Source organism: Protopterus annectens, chromosome 2.part0, assembly GCF_019279795.1.
Source record: "Protopterus annectens isolate FY-2018-M chromosome 2.part0, PAN1.0, whole genome shotgun sequence".
In the NCBI taxonomy this organism is placed as follows: Eukaryota; Metazoa; Chordata; order Ceratodontiformes; family Protopteridae; genus Protopterus; species Protopterus annectens.
The window spans coordinates 1803195589-1803219374 of record NC_056728.1 but is presented as its reverse complement, the minus strand read 5'-3'; the positions used below and the strand labels follow the sequence as shown (position 1 = coordinate 1803219374).

Below are 23786 nucleotides of genomic sequence, written 5' to 3'. Positions count from 1 at the left end.
CACACACTCTAGGGATCTAAACCTCACCATAACGATAAATAGGACTTGATGGAGGGATAGATTCCTGTCCCAGAGACTCCCCATGCTTTGGAACAGGATTCCAGTTTACATTAGGCAGAGCCCCTCACTAACACTCTTCAAGAGAAACCTTGATGAGTGGATGGGAAACAGAAAATTTACCCCGGGGATCACTGCAGTGGCTCTGCTGCACAGAGGTACAGGGAACCAATGGCTCTGCTGTTCAGAGGCACAGGGAACTAATCTAAGGGGGCGGCGAAAACCCATACATTCTGGCTAGGCTTACATATGCTCTCAGGCAGATAGCCTAGTACTTACCTATGAACCTATAAGAAGGCAACCTACAAATAAAGCCTTCAGTCTACCCACAGAAGCTTAAGAATGTCGGTCAGATTCATTGTACAGCAATTCTTTTCACTTCAGAAAAGGAAGTTGTTGCTTCACTGCTTTTGTTTTTTTTAGGTATTCATTGGCTGTTCATTGCTGTAGGCGTAAGTATATTTATCACAAACCTTTACTTCTCATAACTTCTGCAGAAGGGAAAGTGGGAAAGAGGATTACTACTGAGGGTCAGCTGGCTAGAGCTGGCCTTTGTATCATATGTCTCCTTTATTTAGTTCATTTAGTGTAGGACCCATGAATGAGAGCTATTCTCGTAGTAAGTTAAGTAGGTCGTCATATTTTTTGCTTTGTGGTTGTGGTTTAATACTTTAAGGTTCAAATGATGCGGCACCTGAGCAAATAGTAATTTATTTTTAGCTTGCCAACTGTGTCTTTTTCAGGTGGAACTGTATAGTGACCACTCACGGGCCACCGCCAATGGCTGGGCATTCCTCGTCTGTAATAGGAGATAAGATGATAGTTTTTGGAGGTTCTTTAGGATCAAGGCAAATGTAAGTATTCACTAATATGAAAGTGTAAATTCATTAAATGCTACTTGTTTGTCAGGTTACTGCTGTTTGAATGCTAGTTGTAAAAAGTCTGCTACCCTGTAATGCATAGTTTATTTAAAATGTGAGAAATACTGTTGTAAAATGAATGGATTGTGTAACCTATTTCTTACATATGAATGTTGTGAGTGCATATTTAAATCAGTAGCCATTTCTGTAGCATATAGGGTGAAATATGGCCCAGAAGAGCTGCATTTGATTAGTAGCTCAGGTGCTGGAGTACGTGGAGGGGTGAAAACTTTCTAGCAGTGGCTTAACTGCACTGGAGAGGAGGTAGAACATCAGGCTGCATTACTGATGCCCAATGGTGGCCAGGGATTGCAGCAAGTAAGACCGAGAGCATTGTGTGGCTCAAGGCATGTATTATGACCTGCTAAGCAATACATAATACTGTAACCAGTTTTCAGCAGTTGCATGCAAGAGTGCATGCAAGAGTGAAAGTATCCCTAGGCCAGTATTGCAGGCCCATGTTTGGTGTCTGCTTGTAAAGCTACAGGGTGTGAGGGTAATTCAGGGACCAATGATAAAACTTCCACTCCTGCAGGGTGATGGATATGATCATAGTTCTCCGCTTCATTATCTGATTCCCTTGGACATTTGGAAGGAAAGGGGGAAAATTCCCTATTTGGCATGGAGATTTGTGTAGTTGCAGGGAGATAGGAGAAACAGTAATAAACATTTATGCAAGCATCTCAGACATGGGTTTGTAACAGCGCAAGTTACTGTAAGGTTCTCTCAAAAGTATATGTGCATGGTCTTAACCTCAGCATTGTAATAGCAGGGTAGAACAGATCTGAATTATCAAGGTCTTCCTTTTTATTCTTTATGCAACCCATCAGTTAAATGCCTTGTTGTCTTGTGTTTTAATGACCATGCACTTTCTGCTGTTAAGGTTTGGAATATCTTCTCACCCATTTAACAATGATTAATCCGAGATTAACTACTCATTTTCCGTTGGAAAGGTGAAGTCCGTCCAGTATGCCAGCAAAAGAGCATAGAAGAGGGTACACTGGCATTTATTTGAAGATCAGTGTCAGTGAATGGTGTCATGGCTAATGAACAGAGTCTTTAGTAAGGTGACTCTATTGGAAACAGTGGTCTTTTTTTTGGGGGGTGGGGGTAGGTTAAGGAGCGGTTTGGTGTGCTTATTTGGGAGAGGCAATGATTGGATTCCATGGGCATTACTTGGGTAGCAGAGATGCCGAGAAGTATAAAGGGAGTTCATTTATTGTGAAGGGGTAAAACGTGTTAAATGAGATTACGGGTGGAGAGTGAAGGAATTTGAGGTTTAAACTGGAGTGGTGGAATGGAGGAAAACTACTTAAGGGCTTTATTGGGCTCATTGATGTATGCAAAATTTGTGTTTGTGGCTGTCAAAAGTGGCTGTATAGGTAATTTCAGAAGGGGTGGACATCAGGAAGATGATGGAAATAGATTCTATGGAAGCAGTTGAATGAACCGGAGAGAAAAGGGAGATTTCAATGAAGAGAAAACGGTAGGCAGATTGTCATGGAGCACTCAGTGTGTTTTGGATCCTTTTACAGCAGGAATTACGTGGAGGGACGGGAAGGGTAAGAGAAGTATGTATATGTGAAGGGTATCAAATTTGTGTATAGTATAAAGTGGTTAGACTTTGCTAATGGCAAGCAGTGAGATGGCGGTGTTAATCGAGATATTACCTGTATATACATGCAGAATCACAAGGTGAAAGCTTTTGTTTTTTTGTTTTCTGAAGGTTTTCCATAATCATCTGCCTTAGAAATGAAGAATGGCTGAAGTAGGGTCTTCACTGCACTGTTGAGGTGGTCCATGCCAATTTTTCAGGGTGGATCAGAGTTCTGGCAAAGGTCTGTAAGGAGTGGTTAGGGCTTAGTGCTCCTGTGCTTAGTTTTTTTGTCTGTAACCTCCCAGGCCTCTCGGGGGTACTGATAAATTCCGATTAGTGGAAGCTGAAGTCTGTTCTAGTCTTCTGTTTGTTTATGGGATTTGCTGCCCAATCAGTGCAGCACCTTCTGTTCCCATCCCACTGTGTTGTTCTGATACTCTCCTGTCTTACTGACTTGTCCTTAAGTCCATCCAGCATGGTCACAAGGAGCAACACTATGAATCATTCTTTTGCCAGTCAGTGATACCAGGAGTTGAGACTACTTTTTGGTTTCCCTATGATTGTTTTGGCTGCTTAGTCCTTGTTGAGAAAGAGCCATTTGTTGATTTGTCAACATGCGAGAGCTTGAGAAGTTATTTGACCTTTGGGTGAAGTAGTTGAGTAACTTCACTCATGGGCACCTGTGTGTGATGTTGGCAGAAGCCCAACTTAAATCTTTCATATGTGAGACCCAGTCTCCCAGGCATCCTGAGAACTGCCACGTTCCAGTCTGGTTTTGCAGCAGCAGGAAGATGAGGTATTCTCCACAGTTGGCTGCCGGGGTGGGAGTGGGGGGTGGATATGGCAGGAAGGAGAGGCTCTGTTTTTTGAGATGGACAAAGTCTCATCCCTAGGTTGACAAAGCTTCTTGTAGGTTGATTTTTAGGGTGTGCTGCGGTATATGAGGTTTTGCTTGGCTGTTGGATTTGTACCAGAGTGTTATCACCAGGCTTCCTAGCCATGCCTATGTCTTTCAGATAACTACCCATTTTTCTTTCTCACATTGTTCACCCTTTTTTCTTTTTCTTGCATTGTTCAGTGGATTATGTGTCGCCCAAGAAAGGGAAATGTCAATGTGGGAGGCAGATTACTCAAAGACCATCACGATAGGTGCCTGTTTTTCTTAGGTGTATTTCACAACCACACTCAGTGTTCCGTTTGTCAGGCTTTTTTACCCAAGACTTTGCATAGCCACCTTTCTTCACTTTTCATTTACCTTGAGAACCAGCATATTAAGCTTTAGGGCCCAAGGTACCATGGCAACAGCTGCTTGCCCAGAGGTACAGCTTCCATCGGACATCTCTCTTGAAGTGAGTGAGAACCTAGTGCAGACAGCTTGGTCTTGCCATTAATTTCTTCTGTCGTGACCTTCTTGGAGGTTGACATGGAAACCTGCTTCTCACACAACTGTGGAGGCCTTGCAGACGTCTTATGCAAGTGTTGACTGGGAACCACAGCTGATTATTTCAGTGGGGCTTAAAGGGATTCCTCAAATCCTAGTGCTTGGAGAGGTGCCAGGTACCTTAATAGAATCTAGCTAGGGGTCTGAACCTCTGAGTTTTGTCATAAGACATCCCAGTGACGAAAAAACAGAAAACTAAGCATGTTTTGTGTGCTCCCAGGGATCCACAAAGGGAAAGGCAGGACTTCACTCAAGGCTTGTTCAATGCCTATATGGTATTGAGGTCTTCTCGGGGAGAGGGGGAGATGTGTTCTTACACCGCCTTGCTCTTCTACCCTTAACAGAGCTAGGGAAGTTGAGTTTTCGGATGAGGATACTGACTGTAGCTGGCTTCTTAACCTATTCCTCTCAGTTGCCTTCACCTTTGCACTGTGGGTCTGAGGAGGAATCTGTCAGACCTGATCCTCCTTTGGAGGAGCTTTCCTTTGTTGACACAGTCCTGCTGATGATGAAACATTTCAAATAGGATTGTTCTCCAGTATCAGATGGCCAGAAGAGGTGATGTTCATGTTTCACTGTTGTAGTCATCACACTTGGGTTATCCTGCCAGGGGTAGCCCTCAGCCTGAATACCAGAAGCTTAGTATTTCTGCATCGCTTGCTGTTGCTCTAGGACTGACGTCAGCTCATCAGTGGTGTAAAATCAGGCAGCCGACGTCATTACATCAGTCTTTCTTGCCGAGGAGCCTGAAGCAGAAGCAGTTAGCATGAGTGCTGGTCGGCCGCTACCTGAGTTTTCATTTCCAAGTTGAAGTCTTCTACAGCCAAGTACCCTGTTGAGGATCCTTTTTTCCTGTTCTAACCGATGTCAGAGAAAAAGTTAAGTTGTCTCACCTGTGGAAGGCAAATACCACACCAAGACTTCCATTCTTACTGCATCACCTGTTTAAGCCCAGAGCATGATGTCCCTCGCTGTCGCTTTTGTGCTTTGTTCCACACCAGAACTGAAGGTTGTCGGGCCCTTATTGTAGCTAAATATTTTTGCTGTCAGTCCTCGTATTCTCATATGGCTTAGGTTAGCCATCTCACTACTGATCTTCCAAAAAAAAGTAAGGATAAAGACAGACAAAACCGCACAGGTCCAAAACTGCCAATGATGCTTCCATTAAGCTAGTAATCAGTTCTCCGGACCTCATTGAAGCGCTTTCTCAGCTTCTGATGCCCACTTCTGTTAATTCGCAGGCAGCTACCGAGACCCTTTATGAAGCGAGACTCTTCTTTGACTAAGGATCCTGCGAATGTCTCTACCTTTGATGGGTCCGGAGCTGCTGAGCAGGCACCGGCTTCCGAGGAAGTTCTTTGCACTACCAATTCTAGAACAAACAGACTACTTTTGCGTCTTCAGTTTTCTAAAACTACTGAGTTTCTAAGGCCCAGGGTATGAACTACGCCTAAAAAAATGACCCAAGCTCAGTCACTGCTTCCATGCCTCAATCTCAAATGCTTAAAAAGGCGGAAGACATTATTATGCTTATTAGGGGAAGCCAGGCTACCCGAAAGACTTATCCCCAGTAGTTTTATCTGAACAGGAGTCCGATGAATCTGAGGTTTCTGAATATTAAGACATGCAACCCCTCTCTGCTTGAGGATTCTGATGCAGAGGAATCTATTCCTTCTGCTTCTCCAGAGGATGTTTCATTTGGTGAAACCCTACATACTTTAAGGGAGCATTTCCAATAGGAATGTCAGGAATATTCTCTGTCAAAAGAGAGACTCAGGGAATTCTTAGATTTACCGCAGCACAAACCTTTGGCCATTCCTCCCGTTCTGGATGTTGTGGATGATGTATTTATGGAATCCAATTTGACTCCTGACACCCTTCATCCTGCTCCTAGGAAACCTGACTGGTACTACAGAGTCCCTGACTCACAAATTCTTTTCAAAAATCCTACTGCTCACCCAGAGGTCATCTCCCAAGGACCTAAAAGAATTAAAGCTACCTCAGCTAAGAATCCCACCCCCTCAGACAGGGATTCCCGAGCTTTAGACAGATGGGATAAAAAAAGTATACACCTCTGCAACTCTTGGTATTACAGCACTAAATTGTCAGATGTTGATCGTGTTTCACTGTTGCAGTCATTACTCTTGGGTTATCCTGCTGGCAGGCTACCCTCAGTCGGCCAAAATTCCAAAGTCTAGGTCCGGCGTCAGTTGCTGTCACCTCTTTCCTGACGTCAGTGAGCCAGGGGTATAAAAGATTCAGCCGACGCCATTTTCTTCTGTCTGTCTTGCCGCTCGGTGCCCAAAGCAAAAGCAGTTTGCAAGTGCCGGTTGGCTGACTCCTGAGATTTTCAAATCTGAATTTCAGAACCGAAGTCTTCACTAAAGCTGAGTACCCCGTTGGAGAAAATTTTTCTTGCTCCAGACCGATGTCAGGAAAAGTTAATTGTATTTCTTGTGGGAAGCAAATACCTCATAAGGATTTTCACTCTTACTGTATTCCTTGCCTAGGCCCTGATCACAGGTTTTGTGCTAGATTTAACCAACGCACTCGTAAACGTCTGTTCGATTTTGCATTCCATTACTTTGGCCGGAAATTTAATTATATAATGCCGTCGGACCAGCCGACATCCGGACTTTACAAAAAACGCAAGGACAAGGATAAGGATAGGCATCCGAGGTCCAAAATCGACGAGGCCTCTGCTAGGCCAGTCGCCGGTTCTTAGTGAGGGGCTTTCGCAGCCCCTGGCGCCCGCTACCTCAGAGCCATAGGCCGATTCCGACTCCCACGTGGAGCCGACTTGACCTCTGGATACTCAAGGTATTGGACACTCGGAAATCATTCCCTCGGATGGGTCCGGAGCCGTTGAGCAGGCATCGGCTTTTGAGAGTGTCTTCAGACCTACACAACTATATATTAAGCCATCTTCAGCTTCAAAGACGAAAGCAGTTCTAAAGACAAAGAAACAAGTACAACATTCTCCTACTTCCATGCCTAAAAAAACAGATGCTCAAAATGGCCGAAGACCTAATTACTTTGATCAGGGGCTCCCATCCCCCTCCTGATAAGAGGCCTAGGCAAGAGACAGAGTACGATTCTTCTGATCAGGTTTCTATTTCTTCTGATTCCTCTTCTGAGCAGGATTACTCCATGCTTCCCTATGAGGATTCTGATGCTGAAGAATCCATTCCTTCAGCCTCTCCTCCTGAGGATTGTTCTTTTGGGGAAACTCTGCATACCATGAGAGAGCATTTCCACTGGGAGAGCCAAGATTATTCTGAATCTAAGAAAAGGCTCAGAGACTTTACTTCCTCAGCACAGACCCCTTGCTATTCCACCTGTTCTAGACATTGTAGATGTATTTTCAGAGTCCGGTCTGTTCCCTGCCTCTTTACCCCCTGCACCTGCTAAGCCAGACAGATACTACAGGGTCCCGGATTCACATAAATTCCTATATAAAAACCCCGCTGCTGACCCACAAACTATATCTCAGGGTCCCAAAGTGGTTAAAGCTTCCACTGCAAAAAACCCTGTCCCCTCTGATAGGGATTCTAGGGCTCTAGACAGATGGGGGAAAGTCTACACTTCTGCTACCCTGGCTGTAAGGGCTTTAAATTGTCAGATCTGAAGTAGTTAACTTCATTTGTCCATCAACCTGTGGGTATCTGATCCATATCGGATCCGAGCCGGCAGCTTCAAACAGCTAAGTTCCGAGCTCCAAGCTCCTCCCCCTTACCCATAATCCCCTGCTAATCCTTCCTGCCCTCAAATCTCGTTTGCCGCGTCTCAGTCAGCAGCTTGATCGAGCTGCCAGGTGTGGGTAGAACGTATTTTGTGAGAAAAATCTTTCTTTTTTCTTCTAACTGTTAAAAAATATTTGTGTGCATGTTAGCCCTAGTCTATTCGTATTAGTAGTAACCTTTTGTAGTTAAACTTACTTGTATCTAGTTTGTCCTCCCCTGTGTGTGTGTGTGTGTGTGTGTGTGTGTGAAGGCGTGTTTGTGTTGGGCCTAGTGTTTAAATTTTTTCTAAGTATGTCTGAGGCCCCTAAAGCCTTCTTTTCTAAATGCACAGAGTGTGGCCATAAGCTGTCCCCAGCAGATGGCCACACTCTGTTATTTCCCTTGGGGTTGGCCACCTCTCCTCAGGCTGCACTATTTGTGCAGCCTTCAACCCCAGGGCTTTGAGGGACAGGAGGTCGAAGTTGGTCTTGGTGGGACTGTTGCCCCTGGATCAGACGTCTTCGTCCTCTCCCTCTGTGGTGCCTGCCGTGGCAGTGCCACCCCCCATCCCTGCTCCCCTGGCTGGGACTCACTCTCCCACCGCAGGCCAGGAGGAGAGGGAATCTAGGAGAGAGCGCAGAAAAGAGAAACACCACAAGTGGTGGGCAGAGTCTTCCTCCTCTGCCCCGCCGGCCAAGCAAGCGGCTTCTCCTAAGGCCTCCGGGCCTTCTCCTTCCCAGCTCCATTCACCCCGTTTTTCTCCAGAGCCGGAGGAGGAGGAGACCCGGTCACCTTCGAGATCGAGGCGGCACTCCCGTCCCACCTCGGTGGCCTCTTCTAGGTCAACTAGAAGCTTATCCGATACAGACATGGACCGGATGATGTGTAGATTCCTCCAGGCCCAGCTGCAGATGGGAGTGCTCCTGCCCCCCCCCCCCGGGGAGGATCTCGACCGTCTTTTTCGCCCAGATAGCTCCTTCTCCGACCCACTTCCAGGGTTCGAAGCAGAGTAGCATTGGAGCCGGGGGGAGTGTCGGCTCCGATAGTACCTCGTACTTTGGCACCGACAGCACCCTCGAGTTTGTCGGGTCCCTTTTCGGATCCGAGCTCTTGGAGCTGAGAGGAGCTGAGCTTCGGATCTGGAGGTGTCAGTGTGTCTTCGGCTCAGTCTCGGTCGGAGCATACTGGCCCTTCGGATCCAACTGCTTTGGCGCTGGCTCCGATCCACACATCGGATCCGAGAAGACTGCTTTCGGATCCCAGGGAGAGCAGCTCCCCTTCGGCGTTCGATGTTGTGAAGAGGGTTCTATCGAGTGATTCGAGGCCCCAGGCTTCTGCTACGGCTCCACCCTGCACTCAATCTCAGACGGGCCTACCTTCCATCACCCGGCCTCAGGGGCAGCCTGCGCCTACGTCCCAGATAGTTCCCTTGGAGGAACAAGATGTGGTTGGTGAGGCCTCTTCGGACAGCCCCCCCCCCCGAGGAGGTTCCTCACAAACGCAAGTGCAAGAGGAGGCACTAGGACTCACCCGAGTCCTTGACAACAGAGACAGATTTAGAGGAAGGGGAAGGTTCCCCAAGGTCACCCCCCCCCCCGAAGACGTCTCCTTCAGAGACATCATGGAAATGCTTTGAATTAGAGGGGGGGTGGTCTGCCCAAAAACCTTCCTCTGATGAGTCTGTTTCTGGAGGCGTTTGACGCAGGCCCATCTACCTCTTGGGTGTCCCCTCCCGCCGATCCCCTGGTAGACCTGATTACTACCAGGGCATGGAAGGAGCCGGACTCTGAGCCCATTGCCAAGAGGCCTGATAAAATTCTTAGTCCCCCTTCCGATAGGACATGCTGGAGCAAGGGTGCTCCTGTAGATGCCATGTTGGTGGCGGCTGCCACTAAAAAGGAACTGGCCCAGGAGAGTTCCTCGGTCCATCCTCCAGACAAGGAGACACGGACGATGGACCATTTGGGTAAGTGGATGTTCGCTTCAGCCACCTTCTCTGTAAGGTCGCTGAATTATATGGCACACGTGATCCAACTCCAGCAGGATCTCATCAAAGAATATGCCGGGTCACCCCCAGAGTCCATGTCGCAGAGGAGAAGAAAGTATTCTCTACCCGAATGGCCACTCTCAAATCCATTTCTAACACCTCTATGTGGCTCCTCTCCCATGCCACAGAAGGGGCCGCTGGAACTAGCGGAGCGGGCATTGTCTTACGACTGCATGCTTGGCTCCGCCATTATGATTTTTGCGGAACCCTTCAAGGCGTCTTCACTAATGCCCCTTTTGATGGTTCTTCGCTCTTTGGCAAGACTGTACGCAACACACTGGTCCAGCGTGAGAAAGACGGGAAGACGTCTGCCATCTGAGTCCGCTTCTCTGCCCCCAGAGGTCCTTCACTAGGAACCAAAAGGGACAGGAGAAGATGTGGTTCCGGAAATCTCAACAGTCCCGTTTCGCTCCGAACCCCTCGTCCTTCAGATGCAGAGGAGGACAGGGTGGACACCGGCCCAGAGGCAGAGGGAGACCGAAGAATTTCGGGTCGAGAGAACCCTTTTCTGATCTGCCCATGCAGCAACCCTGAAGGGGTACCCGACTGCTCCACTCTGGAGGCAGTCTGGGGGGCGTTTCTCGAGGCACCTAGCAAAGTGAGTGTCCATTACAACAGATCGCTGGGTGCTTCGGATCATATCCAGAGGTTACAAGATTCCCTTTCTCAACCTTCCTCCCAAACCCCGCAGCCTCCCCGATGTCCCACCCAATCAAAGGGTTGCAGCAGCAGCATAAATCCTTCAGCAGCTAGAAAAAAGAGCAATCCAGCACATCCCCCAGACCAATCCGGATCAGGCTTTTACTCCAGGTTCTTTTTGGTGCCAAAAAAGACGGGGGACCTAAGACCAATCCTCTGTCTATCCTTCCTAAACCTGTCGGTGGCCAAAGAGAAGTTCCGGATGGTCACCATTCAGTCCATTCTCCCACTCCTGCAGGAGAACGACTGGATTTGCTCCATAGACCTCAAGGACACGTACTACCACATTCTGATGGACAGGCGATCCAGAAGGTTTTTCCGCTTCCGGCTAGGAGCCAGCCACTAACAGTTCAGGGTCCTTCCCTTTGGTCTCACCACAGCCCCCAGGGTCTTTACCAAAGTATTAGCAGTGGTAGCGGCCCACCTGAGACTTCAGGGAATACAGGTCTTTCCGTACCTAGACAACTGGCTCCTGTCAGCCCCCAACAGGCATCTACTGTGCTCAGTCAGAGATTATTTCCTCTGTCTGGCCTCCCGACTGGGAATCACAATCAATATCAATAAATCTGCTCTCCAACCAACCCAGGTCTTAGACTTCATTGGAGCCAGATTGATCACGAATCTTTTGCAGGTCTTTTTGACTCTCAACCGACTTCGGACCCTAAAGCTCCACGTGCAAGCCCTTCTGAACTACCCGGCTCCTCCAGTGGAATTGGTCCTGAGGGCTCTATGCTCCATGGTGGCGACTATAAATCTGCTACTCTTGGTGCGCCTGAACATGAGGGTACTGCAATGGACCCTACAGGTTCAGTGGTCCATCCTGCAAAATCCACTGAGTTCACCCATTCCCCTCAGCAGGGTTTGCAAGAAAGCCCTACTCTGGTGACTCCAGTCTCTGGACCTCCAGAAAGAGCGTCCTTTCTCTGTCCCCCCCTAACCACAGTGACCACGGACGCTTCTTGCCTTGGGTGGGGGGCACTGTATGGGCAGAACCGTCCAAGGCATGTGGACCCAGTCAGAGACCTTGTTGCACATCAGTGGCCTAGAGATGAGAGCGGTGCTCCTTGCGTTGCAAGCACTCCAAGCCCTTCTTCCCTTGGGAACTATTGCAATTCAGACAGAGAACATGTCAGTCGTTTGGTATATCAGCAAACGAGGGGGAACCAGGTCCTACCTACTTTGTCGAGAGGCCATGAGAGTTTGGGAATGGGCGATCTCCACCAACCGCTTTCTCATAGCAATGCACATTCCGGGCCGGTCGAACATCTTGGCAGACAGGTTGAGTCTAACCATCCTTTCACCATACGAGTGGTCTCTGAACCCGAGAGTGGCAAAGCAAATCTTCCTTCAAATGGGGTCAACCTTGCTGCGATCTCTTCGCGTCTCCTTCAAACGCAAAGTGCAGCGAGTACTTCGCTCTAATTCCCCCACCAGGGGAATCCCCCAGAGACACTCTGGTGCATGTTTGATAGGCATCCGAGGTCCAAAATCGACGAGGCCTCTGCTAGGCCAGTTGCCGGTTCGCAGTGAGGCGCTTCTGCAGCCCCTGGCGCCCGCTACCTCAGAGCCATAGGCCGAATCCAACTCCCACGTGGAGCCGACTGGGCCTCTGGATACTCAAGGTATTGGACACTCAGAAATCATTCCCTCAGGTGGGTCCAGAGCCCCGCTGAGCAGGCATTGGCTTCTGAGGGTGTCCTCAGACCTACACAACTATATATTAAGCCATCTTCGGCTTCAAAGACTAAAGCGGCTCTAAAGACAAAAGAAACAAGTACAGCATTCTCCTACTTTCCATGCCTAAAACAAAAGATGCTCAAAATGGCCGAAGACCTAATTACTTTGATCAGGGGCTCCCATCCCCCTCCTGATGAGGCCTAGGCAAGAGACAGAGTATGATTCTTCTGATCAGGTTTCTATTTCCTCTGATTTATCTTCTGAACAGGATTACTCCATGCTTCCCTATGAGGATTCTGATGCTGAAGAATACATTCCTTCAGCCTCTCCTCCTGAGGATTGTTCTTTTGGGGAAACCCATGAGGGAGCATTTCCACTGGGAGAGCCAAGATTATTCTAAATCTAAGAAAAGGCTCAGAGACTTTCTTTTACTTACTCAGCACAGACCCCTTGCTATTCCACCTGTTCTAGGCTTTGTAGATGTATTTTCAGAGTCCGGTCTGTCCCCTGACTCTCTACTCCCTGCACCAGCTAAGCCAGACAGATACTACAGGATCCCAGATTCACATAAATTCCTATATAAAAACCCCGTTGCTGACCCAGAAACTATATCTCAGGGTCCCAAAGGGGATAAAGCTTTCACTGCAAAAAACTCTGTCCCCTCTGATAGGGATTCTAGGGCTCTAGACAGATGGGGGGGGGGTCTACACTTCTGCTACCCTGGCTGTAAGGGCTTTAAATTGTCAGTTTCATATGTTTAAATATCAGCAATATTTAATGTCACTGCTTAAACAAAAATTGTTGACAAATATTGAATGTTCAGAGAACAAGGAATTGCAGGATTTATTGCATGCAGCTGAACAAGTGGGAATGCATACTTTGCAATGTGGTTATGATTCACTGGAGGCCTTTTGCAGGGCCGCAGTTACAGGTTCTGTTATTAGAAGGCATGCTTGGGTAAAGGAACAGAATCTGCCTGATCATGTTAAAGCAAAATTATTAGATGCACCATTACAGCATGATACTTTTTGGTACTAAAGCAGAAGAGGTGTTGAAAAAATGGAGGATAAAGCAAAATCCATGCAGTCAGTCAAGGGTTTCTTACTGGTACAGCCACCCAGGTTTAGCAGGAACTTGCCTTCTAAAAATGTGTCCTTTCCCGTGTCAGACAGACCACAAAGAGGCAGATACAGGCATCCCAGAGGCAGATCTCGGCCCCAAGGCTCATACAGGCCTAAACAATGGTGTGCTCCTACCTCCAATAGCGGAGAAGACAAATCACAGCCTTACAGGAAACAGTCCCAATGACTTTCCTCTACCAGATCCAAGCACTTTTCTTTTGGCAGCCCCCTTAGGGGGAAAACTAGCACTTTTTTCATCAAATTGGCAAATGGTTACCCAAGACAAATGGGTCCTGAACATAGTGTCCCAAGGCTACAGGTTCCATTTTCACACTCTACCAAGGTCAAAAGGTATGCCAGACCTGCCACACAATCAGTGGGCAGAGGCACAAAAACTAATTACAGCCCTCATGGACATGAGGGCCATTCAGCAAGTACCACAACAAGAGCAGGGGCAAAGATTTTACTCCAGACTTTTCCTAATACCCAGAAAGGACAAAACCTGGAGACCAATACTGGACCTGTCTATACTAAATACGTTTCTGGAACTTCCAAAACTCAAGATGTTGACTCTACAGCAATTACTGCCCATGCTGGGCAAGAAGGCTTGCCTCGTAACCTTGGACCTAAAAGAGGCATACCTGCATGTCCCATTCAGACAGTCTTGGAGAAGATACCTCAGATTCATAGCTGGCTCAATGCATTACCAATTCTCTGCACTGCCCTTTGGCTTATCTACTGTGCCCAGGGTCTTCACAAAATGCCTGGCTCCAGTAATTGAGTTTTGCAGACAAAAAGGAATTCAAATATATCCCTACTTGGACGACTGCCTAATTCAAGCAGAGAACAAAGACATTCTTCTAAAGCATCTGGCATTTGTAAAAAGATTACTAATTGGCCTAGGGTACACAGTAAACGAAAATAAATCAAAACTAGTGCCCTCTCAAGAGATAATATTCCTGGGTGCAAGCCTAAATACAACTGCCCAGGTGGCTTACCTCATGCTAGACAAGCAAAAACTGACTCCTTACTTCAAGAAATTGGCAACAAAAACCCACTTATATGCAAGGAAAATCCTGCAGGCCTTGGGTTTCATGGCATCCTGCATTCTACTAATTCCATATGCCAGACTGCATATGAGGAAACTACAATGGTATCTCAAAAGTGTTTGGACTCAGCATTGCCACAGCCTGGAGACAGTAATTGCACTCATTCCCTGCCTGCAACAGGAGTTTCGATGGTGGGCAGAAGCCTGTCACCACAACAAGGGTCTGCCATTCAGTTTACCCACAGCCAGACAGACACTGACAACGGATGCATCGGATTATGCCTGGGGGGCCCATATGGCAGGAAAATATATTCAGGGCTCATGGCCTGCAAACCAGATGCATCTTCACATCAATCAAAAAGAGATGCTAGCTGTTCAAAATGCCCTGACAGCTTTCAAGTTCACCTGCAAGCACAATTCCTGCCAGGAAAATCAAATACTCTGGCAGACGAAGTAAGCAGAAACCTCATGGATCCTCATGAATGGAAACTGGATCCACAAGTCTTCCGCATGATAAGGAAATGGGGATGCCCAGACATAGATCTATTTGCCTCCCCTCACAACTGCCAATTGCAGAGATTTTGCACAAGGATTTATCACAAGCAAGCATGGAAAGTGGATGCCCTATCCGTCTGCTGGAAAATCTAACAGTATATGCCTTTCCTCCACTGCCTCTCCTTCCCAGGGTACTCCTAAAGGTCAGACAAGAGAAGCCAAAAATTATACTGATTGCACCAGACTGGCCACGCCAGCACTGGTACCCAGTCCTAAAGAGCTTATCTCAAGGTCCAGCATGGATATTGCCTCAAACTTCTCACTTGCTGACCCAACAAAACAATCCGATCCTGCACAGCCAACACAGGACCTTAAATCTGGCAGCATGGTGGATAATGTAGCCATTCAGAACACTCCTCTTTCAAAAGCTGTTATAGATGTTATCTTGGAGGCCAGGAGGCCCAGTACCAGAAAATCTTATGCAGAAAAATGGAAGAGATTCTGTGCTTGGAACCAGGAACAAGGCATTGACACGTGTGTACCAAATATCCCTCAGATTTTACAATACCTAACTGAGATGCTGAACCAAAGGCCTGCCTTTTTCATCAGTTGAAATTCATGCCTCTGCCATTTCAGCCCATTACAATACGGAACCACCTATCTTTTCTCATCCTTTAATAAGGCAGTACCTCAGAGAGGCCAAAAACATTAGGCCTCCAAGGCGAGCACCAATCTCGGCCTGGGACCTCAATTATGTTTTGGAAAAACTCACACTGCCTCCTTTCGAGCCAGCATCAACAGCAGATATAAAATTCTTATCCTGGAAAACAGCTCTGCTCCTAGCATTAACCTCTGCAAGGTGAGTCTCGGAGTTACAAGCACTCATGGCTGTGGAACCTTTCATCATTTTTCATCCAGACAGGGTTTTTCTGAGGACAAACCCTACATTTATGCCTAAGGTGGTGTCCAGTGTGGCCCTCAGCCAAACCATTCACTTGCCTACCTTTTACCCAAATCCACAGAACAAGGGTGAGAAAATTCTGCATTCTTTGGACGTGCACAGGCAGTTGCAGTTCTACTTGGACAGAACTAAAGCTTTCAGAAAGACTGAGCAACTTTGTGTCATATGCTGCAGGATCACAAGGAAAGGCTATCTCAGAACAGACTATTTCTAAATGGATAGGATATTGCATCCATTTCTGCTCTTTTCAACATGGCAAATCAGTGCCTAAGGGCATTAGGCCTCATTCTACCAGAGCAGCAGCCACTTCAGCAGCCTTCTTCAGAGGAGTACCAACCAAAGATATCTTAGAGGCTGCAACTTGGAGTTCAGTGCACACTTTTACAAAGCACTACCACTTGCCTCTCTACTCTAAGTCCAGAGCAGGCTTCGCCACTGCAGTTCTGCAGGGCCTCATAGCATCTCCTAATCTTATTTATCCCAGCCACCCAAACTCAGCTTTGGGATTCTACCCAAGAGTAATGACTGCAACAGTGAAACACGATGAACATAGTACAATTGTGTACCTGCCATAAATGTAGATGTTCCAGTGTATTCACTGTTGCAGTCCAGGTTACCCACCCACCATCCCCCTTCTCTTTGCTGGGACTTACTTGCACTTCTCTATCCTATACAACATTTTTGGTGTATTTGCTTGTAGATGAAGGAAATGTAATTTTTGTGCATGCATTTCTTATTGGTATATTTTTTCAGCCTACCTATTTGGGGCACCTGATATCTGGGGCAAGAAAAACTGAAGAAAATGTCGTTGGCTGCATCTTTTATACCCCTGGCACACTGACATCAGGGAAGAGGTAACAGCAACCGACGCCGGACCTAGACCTTGTAATTCTGGCTGACTGAGAGTAGCCTGCCAGCAGGATAACCCAAGAGTAATGACTGCAACAGTGAATACACTCGAACATCTACAGTTATGGTAGGTACACAACTGTACTTTTTTATTTAAATTCCAAGCGTTTTGCAGCATAACCTTTAATTTAGGGATGTATCTCCCTGGAACACTCATGCATAGAGGTCAATCATGTCTTCCTTCATACAGTCCAGTGAGGTAAGTCTCAAGTCATTCACATCAGCATGAACTATGACTGAGTCGTAACAGTACTTGTTGAGAAACTTGAGTGCATGTGTGATTTGACTGATCCTGGCACCTGATAGACAGCTGACTGTAACCTTCCTGTCCAGCCTGGTGAATGGGACATCTGTGTGTCTCACAATGGAGTCACCTGTGACTACAAAATTTGGTTTAGATGTGCTTTGCCTTAGGTACTTGGTGAAACACTGGTGCCTGTGTTTTCATTTGTGTTGAGTGCTCTAGGTGCTGTATTAGGTCTACCATGTTTGTTTGGAATACGTCTCTGGTGTTTAGGTAGGTTTCTGATGAGTACCTCGGCATATGGTTTGTGTAGGTGTATTTGAGCTGACAAGCCTGTTCAGTGTGTTGCTGTTTTGTGTGCGAGTGAGCAAGGAATCCAGATTCGTAGTGTAGCTGCATCTCACAAATTGTACTAGGATGATTTAGGAGGAGTGGGTTGTTGGTATACATGAGGCAGTTGCTAACCTGCCTCAGGATACCCATGTCAATCAGGCTGGTATGAGAAATGAAGGGAAGCCCACCATCCATATTGCTAGGTTAAATCATGTTTTCACAGTGAGGAGAGAAAATGGAGGGATGTGGTATAACTAGGTGCTCTAAATGAGGTCTATACTAATGGGGTGCTCTGTAAAGGATCTGTACTTGCGAAGTTCTCTAAATGGTATGAGACTATTGTAGATTTGGTGGTTTAGGGACTGTTTAAGGGCCAAAAGCGCAGCTGAGCTGCTCCCTGAGCAGCTAAGCACAATTTAAGGACTTCTCAGATGGATCACAGGCAACTTCTAAGGGAAAATTTATCTACTGAAGTTTTTGCATCTAACTCCTAGTGATTACCCCCACTGCATGAAAGTGGTCTATGGTGCATGGACGCTAACAAATACATTTTTGGTGGTTGTCACTGAGCAGTTGAGTCTACACTGATTTTTCTTTCCTCAAGTTACTGTTTTAAAGTTACTTTTTGTGTAAAATCTTTACTGTTGTGTGTACGGTTTTAAATACAGGTGTAGGTTAGCATTTTGGGTGGATTGTAACTAAATTGTTTTCTTCTAAACTATATTTTTCCTTTCAGGAGCTTCATTAACTCTTATACCAAGCAAACAAGGGAAATCTACTGTTATTGGTGAGGGAGTGGGCAAGTATTCTACTGCAAAGACTACATTTGGTTTCTGATTCCCCAGAGGAAAGCCCTATCCCTGAGTTTGTCTTTTTTCTGAGTAGTCTTAGAGAAGGTAAAATTAGGCATGTTACTTTAGTTTTAGAGAGGATGGACAAGGAAGACCGAATGGGATTTGCAATAGGGTTATTCTAAACCATTCAGTCTTTTAATAATGACCTCTTACTGAGTACCTAAAGAAAAATGTGGTGGCCGGATTCTAATTAGAGTCTGATGGGTGATTAGCCGGAGATGTTTTTTTCTATCCCATACCCACATTACAAGGGGAGAAATTGGATTCTGAGAAGTTTCTTCAGATTTTCCTCTAGAAAGGTTATTTTTTCAGAAGCTGTCGCTATAGTGAAAATTGCTTTTGTGGGAACAGAATGAAATTTCAGCATCTCAACAAGAGTGTGACTTATTACAACCTGATTTTCCCCACCCTGCAGCAGTTTTTCCTGTTTTATCAGCTTTTTAGGATGTGATTTCGACTGCCTGCAGTATGCCTGCCAGTCAAAAAGTCTAAGATTTATATAAAATTCTCCGGTCGTACAAATACCATTTTGTAATCCCAGATCTGATCGTTCAATTATTTCCTTGACAAAATCTGTAGCCAAACATATTGTGAATGCCTGCCATATTTTTTTTTATAAGGATGGGGAAGCTTTTGATAGATTTGGGAAGATGTACATCTTCTAACTTTCAGAATTTTAAATTGCCAGGCTCATATGTCAAAAATCATGCTTTACCTCTTTGGAAATGAGAAAAATTAACTGCTAGCCTTCCCAAGTGTGCTTATAACACTGCTGTATCCAGATCAGCTGTACTGGGAATCAGTAATGAGAAGGTGTACTTATGTGCCCAGAATTTGCCAAAAACTTAAGTTGTGATATTGAATGCTCCCCTGGATAGAGGTGTTTTGTTTGATCTTCCTCTGCTGAGGTCCTTGAACGCTTTGAATAAACACGGAAACTGGTTCAGAGGGTCAGTCATATTTTTCAAATCCCCTTGCCCAAGTTTACCAAGAATTTTCCTTCATTTTCAGAAACCTTTTTTCGGAAGCAAAATAATCGTGGCAAACAGAATTTCAAAAAGCAATGGCAATGAGACTGAAAAAAATGGGGTTTACTTTCATAACCAAGAACTGTCGAAAAAGGCAGGCAGACTGTGCATCTTCAGGTATTTTCCCCTTCATTCCCTGGCAACCCTGTAAATATTTCCTTAAGTCTTTTTCTTCATTTAGCAGAATGACGTCGGATAACCTCAGACAAGTACGTCTTGAGAATCATTCAGAAAGGATTCATTTTGCAGTGGGAGTCCTTTCCTCCATTTTGGAGGATTCCTCTTCATCCACAAAACCAAACTCCTCCGTTTCCTCTAACCCTCAATCTTATGCTATCTCTATAGGTTGTAAAACCAGTACCCTCCGAACAGACAGGGAAACAATTTTATTCAATCTTTTTAGTGCCAAAGAAAAAAAGCAGATACTTGGAGACTAGGTCTAGATCTCTTCTGAATCTTCACATCAAATTTGAAGATGCTTACTCTTACTACTCATTCCACCTCAGTTTCTTGGTATCTTTAGACCTCAGAGATGCCTTATCAATTTCCAGTTGTCAAAGATATCGGATTTTAAGATTGTGTCTGGTTTACATTTTCTGTTCAGTGTTTTGCCATTTGGGATATTCACAGCTTTGGAGTGGTTATAAAGACTTTGGCTCCAGTTGTAGCCCACTTCTGGTTGCAGGGGCATCCATGTTTTTCCCTATTTATATAACAATTTTGCAGACACTTTTCAAAATGTCAAAGCTTGGTATAATGGTTAAGATGTTCAACTCACAGGCATCTCTGGCCTGGGAAAAGGAGTATCTTTTCAGTCTAGGATTTTAGCTAAATTTAAGGAAATCTTCTCTCATTCCTCCTTACAGGATAGTGTTTCTGGGATGCCTTTTGGATACATCCCACATGACACCTTTTCTCCTGCAGGAAATCTGTTCAAGGAACAGCTTCCGACATTTTCCAACTAATCTCTGGTTTGGCCAGGAAATATCTCAGAATTTTAGGGTTCATGGCTTTTGTGGTTGTAATGATTTCTCTGCCTAGATCATACTTGAGAAAAGTTCATTGGTTTCTCCGATTGTATGGACCCAGTACCCGCATCCTGTATCTTCAGTTCCTGGTGTGAGGGTTGTCAGCAGGAAGTAGTGGGTGGATTTGTTGGCCATCAAACCAGATTTTCACTTCTCCCTTCCAGGTCCTACTCTGCAGCCACAGATGTCTCAGACTTTGCTGTGGGGGGGGGGTTGTTTCCAAGGGGGGGTAGGTTCAAGGTCTCCGAAAGAAGCAGGACAGACTGAAATGCATACATGTCAAATTAAATGATGGCAGCTATAGATGCTTTTAAATCACTAAGCTTCCTTTAGTCACCTGACCATTTACTGGTAATCACAAAGTAGCACAGTGATGTGGTGCATAATTATTGGCGGCTTAGGATTATACCATCTTTGCAGACTAGCTGTGGTACTCTGGAATCTCGCAACACAGATCAGTCTTACTCTCTAGTTTTCATATTAGAACATTGTTGCAGACAATTTAGAAGACCCAGAACAGACCCTCCTGAATGGAAAATAAACTCTGGCGTCTTCCATTAATTTGATTCAACCTTAGGGGACTTGTTGAATAGATCTGTTTCCTTCCATTTACAACAGACAGTTGAGGAAATTGTGCTCCAGGATTCCTAATTCCTTCCCAGCAGGCCTGGAAGGCAAATGCTTTTTCATTCCCATAGGCAGGAATTCTTCCTTTTCACCCTTTCTTCTGATAACCCGTATCCTTCTAATGATTCAGAAGGCCTCTCTAAAAATTGTGGTGACTTTGGTTTGGCCCAGGCAGCAATGTTTCTGATTTCTAAGATTGGTCAAAGGCAATTACCACTAGCTTCGTCACAGGATAGATTTACTCACAAAAGACCGTGATTGGTTAATTTCACCCCAGTCTACAACTTCACTTGACTGGCTGAGTTTTTAATGCTTTTTAGGCACTTATTTTCTGAGGACATGCAGCAGCGGGTATTAATAGAGATGAAACCCGCTACTAGAAAATCGTATATGGTTAAGAGGAAAAGATTTTCTAGTTGGTCCCAAAGAATGAACTATGACCTTTAAGGCCCAGATAATTCTTGTTCCTCAATATTTGTGAATTACTGTCCCCTGGCCTTACTTTTTTGTCAAAATTAATCTTTTGACAGTCTCTGCTTGTCTGCTGACATGTCTTCACGTCTTCCTTTCTACCCAGCCACAAATCAACTTTTGAAAGGAGTTGTACATATCCATCCACCAAGAAAACAGGTGGCTCCTCCTGCTTTTTATAAAAATAGTGATCCTTTTAACCAAGAAGGTCTACTGGAGAAAACATTCCCTTTTCAGAGGCTATTAGTGAGCAAGTTGTCTTAAGTGACTTGCTCAGGGTCATACAGGAGGCAAAGGAGGGCTGAAAGAATGAAACACTGTACTTCAAGAACGCAACATTAACCTATGCACCAACTGCCAACAGACATTCCAGTGAACTAGCTCACCAGGCTAATTTGAAGTTCTTAACATGGAAAACTGTGCTGTTCATTGCTCTGACTTCTACACGAACAGTATCTGAGTTATTAGTTCTTATGGAGCGTTAATCCTCACATCTGTTCCCAGAAGAATGCTTTCTCTTTGTGGGCATTTCCTTCTTGTATGCCTTAAGTAGTTTGAGTTTATTATGAGTCTGTTTATCTCCTTGTCTTCTTTCCAAATCCAAAAATTAAGGGAGAAAGTATTTTGCGGGTGCTTTGAATGTCCACAAACAGCTCAAATAACATCTTGCCAGAACTAAAACCTTCAGGAGTTCGAATCGGCTGTTCATTTCGTATGAAGGTAAGTAAAAGGGGTAAGTCGGTGTCTGAGCAGACAGTTTCCAGATGGTAGCTTCTGGCTATATTTTTCCTACCCTAACAACCCACTTCCAAGCAAGGTTGGGGCCATTCTGCCAGGGCTTTGGTTTCTTCTTTGACCATTTGGAAAGGGATGGACTTGAAGTCTTGTAGAGACACCAGCTTTGTTGTCTGTAAGTACTTTTGCAAAGCATTGTAAATTAGATTCATTTTCCAGGTACTGAGCAGGTTTTACTATGGCTGCTGTCCAGAGGCTCCTGGCCTTTGACACTCTCTTCTCTCCCCCCTTCATTTCAAGTTCTGGCAGCTTACCCATACAGCTTAGGCTACTGCATCGGTGGTCTGATGAAAAACATAGGACAGTTGTGTAAGTAAACTTACCATAACAGTAGCTGTTTTAATAGGTCACGGTTGCATTGACACCCTCCCCCTTTCTTTTGTCATGTTTTTTGCCAGGCTGTGGATATCTTATTTACCTTTTTATTTTATTAAGTTAGGGTTCTAGCCTCCCTATCTGATGTCCTTTTCATTCTTGCTCAACGTATGGGTACTGGATCTGAGTCGGCCACATGCACAGTACTTCATATCTAACTCTCAAGCTCTTGCCTTTAACTATAATGCCCCAGTCAGCCAAAAATACCCAAGATCTCATTTACCACTCTCTCTCACAGATACGGATCCTTCTCAAGTACTTAATTTGGCTTTATAAAGTAGTTGTATTTTTAGAAAATAACTTTTTCTCTAAACGTTTTATTAATCTTTCCTGTCCTAATTGTACAGTTTGTGTTTTGTTCTCCCATTAGACTTGTTTCTTTAGTTTTCTACCATCTGGTAGTCTCTCTGCCATACCACTGCTGGTACTAGACTTTCCTTTTTCTATTTTCTTCTGTTTTCTTCTACCCTTTACAGGGTACTCTATCTACCATTGCAGATAGTTTTACTATTCTGTAATAATAATAAAAAAAATTTCCTTCCTGTCTTTACTGTCCTCATTGTTCATCAGCCATGACCGAAAAAACAGGTGGCTTTAAATGCACTTCCTGTGGGGCACAAAATCCCTAGTTGTGATGCCCAAAGGGACTAGTCCACTGCCTTAGAGCCCGCGCACCTTAATACTCATTGTGCTATCTGTGTTGTATTTAACTTTAGAGCCATTTTGGACAAGCGTAGTAAGTTCTTTAGAGGATGCTGCCTTCCTCTTCCGGTGCTCAACCCTCCAAGGAAGTCTTCCAACCCCTTTTTGGAGATCAAGGAGTCTCATAAGACATCACCTACCCATTCTCGGAAGTCTTCAACTTCAGCCATGACTTAGGAGTCACCTGAAAAAATAAAAAAAAATCAGACCTGACTTCATTGCATCCCAAAAGAAAGCATTCCGATCCCAAACCTCAGATCCTACTGTTAAACTGTCAGTCTCCTCGAACCTGCTCATGTGGGTTCACACTTACTCCAGTCTCTCCTCGACAACCTTCTCCAGACAATGCCAAGGAGAAAGTTTATGCCACAGTCAGCAACCTTGTCTGTCAGATCCTACAGAAGTCTTTCCAAGGCTGACGTGGATAGGGTAATGAGAATTCCTCAGAACTCTGATTCAGATGGAAGTTATTCTGGCTCAGTCTCCCATTTGATCCATGAGCCTTCCATCCACTTCCAGTGTAGTGATTTCCTCCTCCAATCCATCCCACAGTTTTGGAGCCCTCTGATCAGAGAGCCCAGAGTGTCTGTGTTGGATCCAAACATGGCTAGGTCTTAGACTCCCATGGCTTCCCT

The 23786-nt window shown here is 45.3% G+C and overlaps 1 protein-coding gene across 1 annotated transcript in view; it reads left to right on the top strand.

The window, feature by feature from the left end:
* The window catches only part of FBXO42 (F-box protein 42), a gene marked incomplete in the record, with an annotated part of 1591641 nt that overhangs the window by 953069 nt on the left and 614786 nt on the right, over window positions 1–23786 (top strand). The window contains 1 exon segment of the mRNA XM_044061846.1: window positions 801–911. Coding sequence (XP_043917781.1) covers window positions 801–911 — 111 coding nt within the window.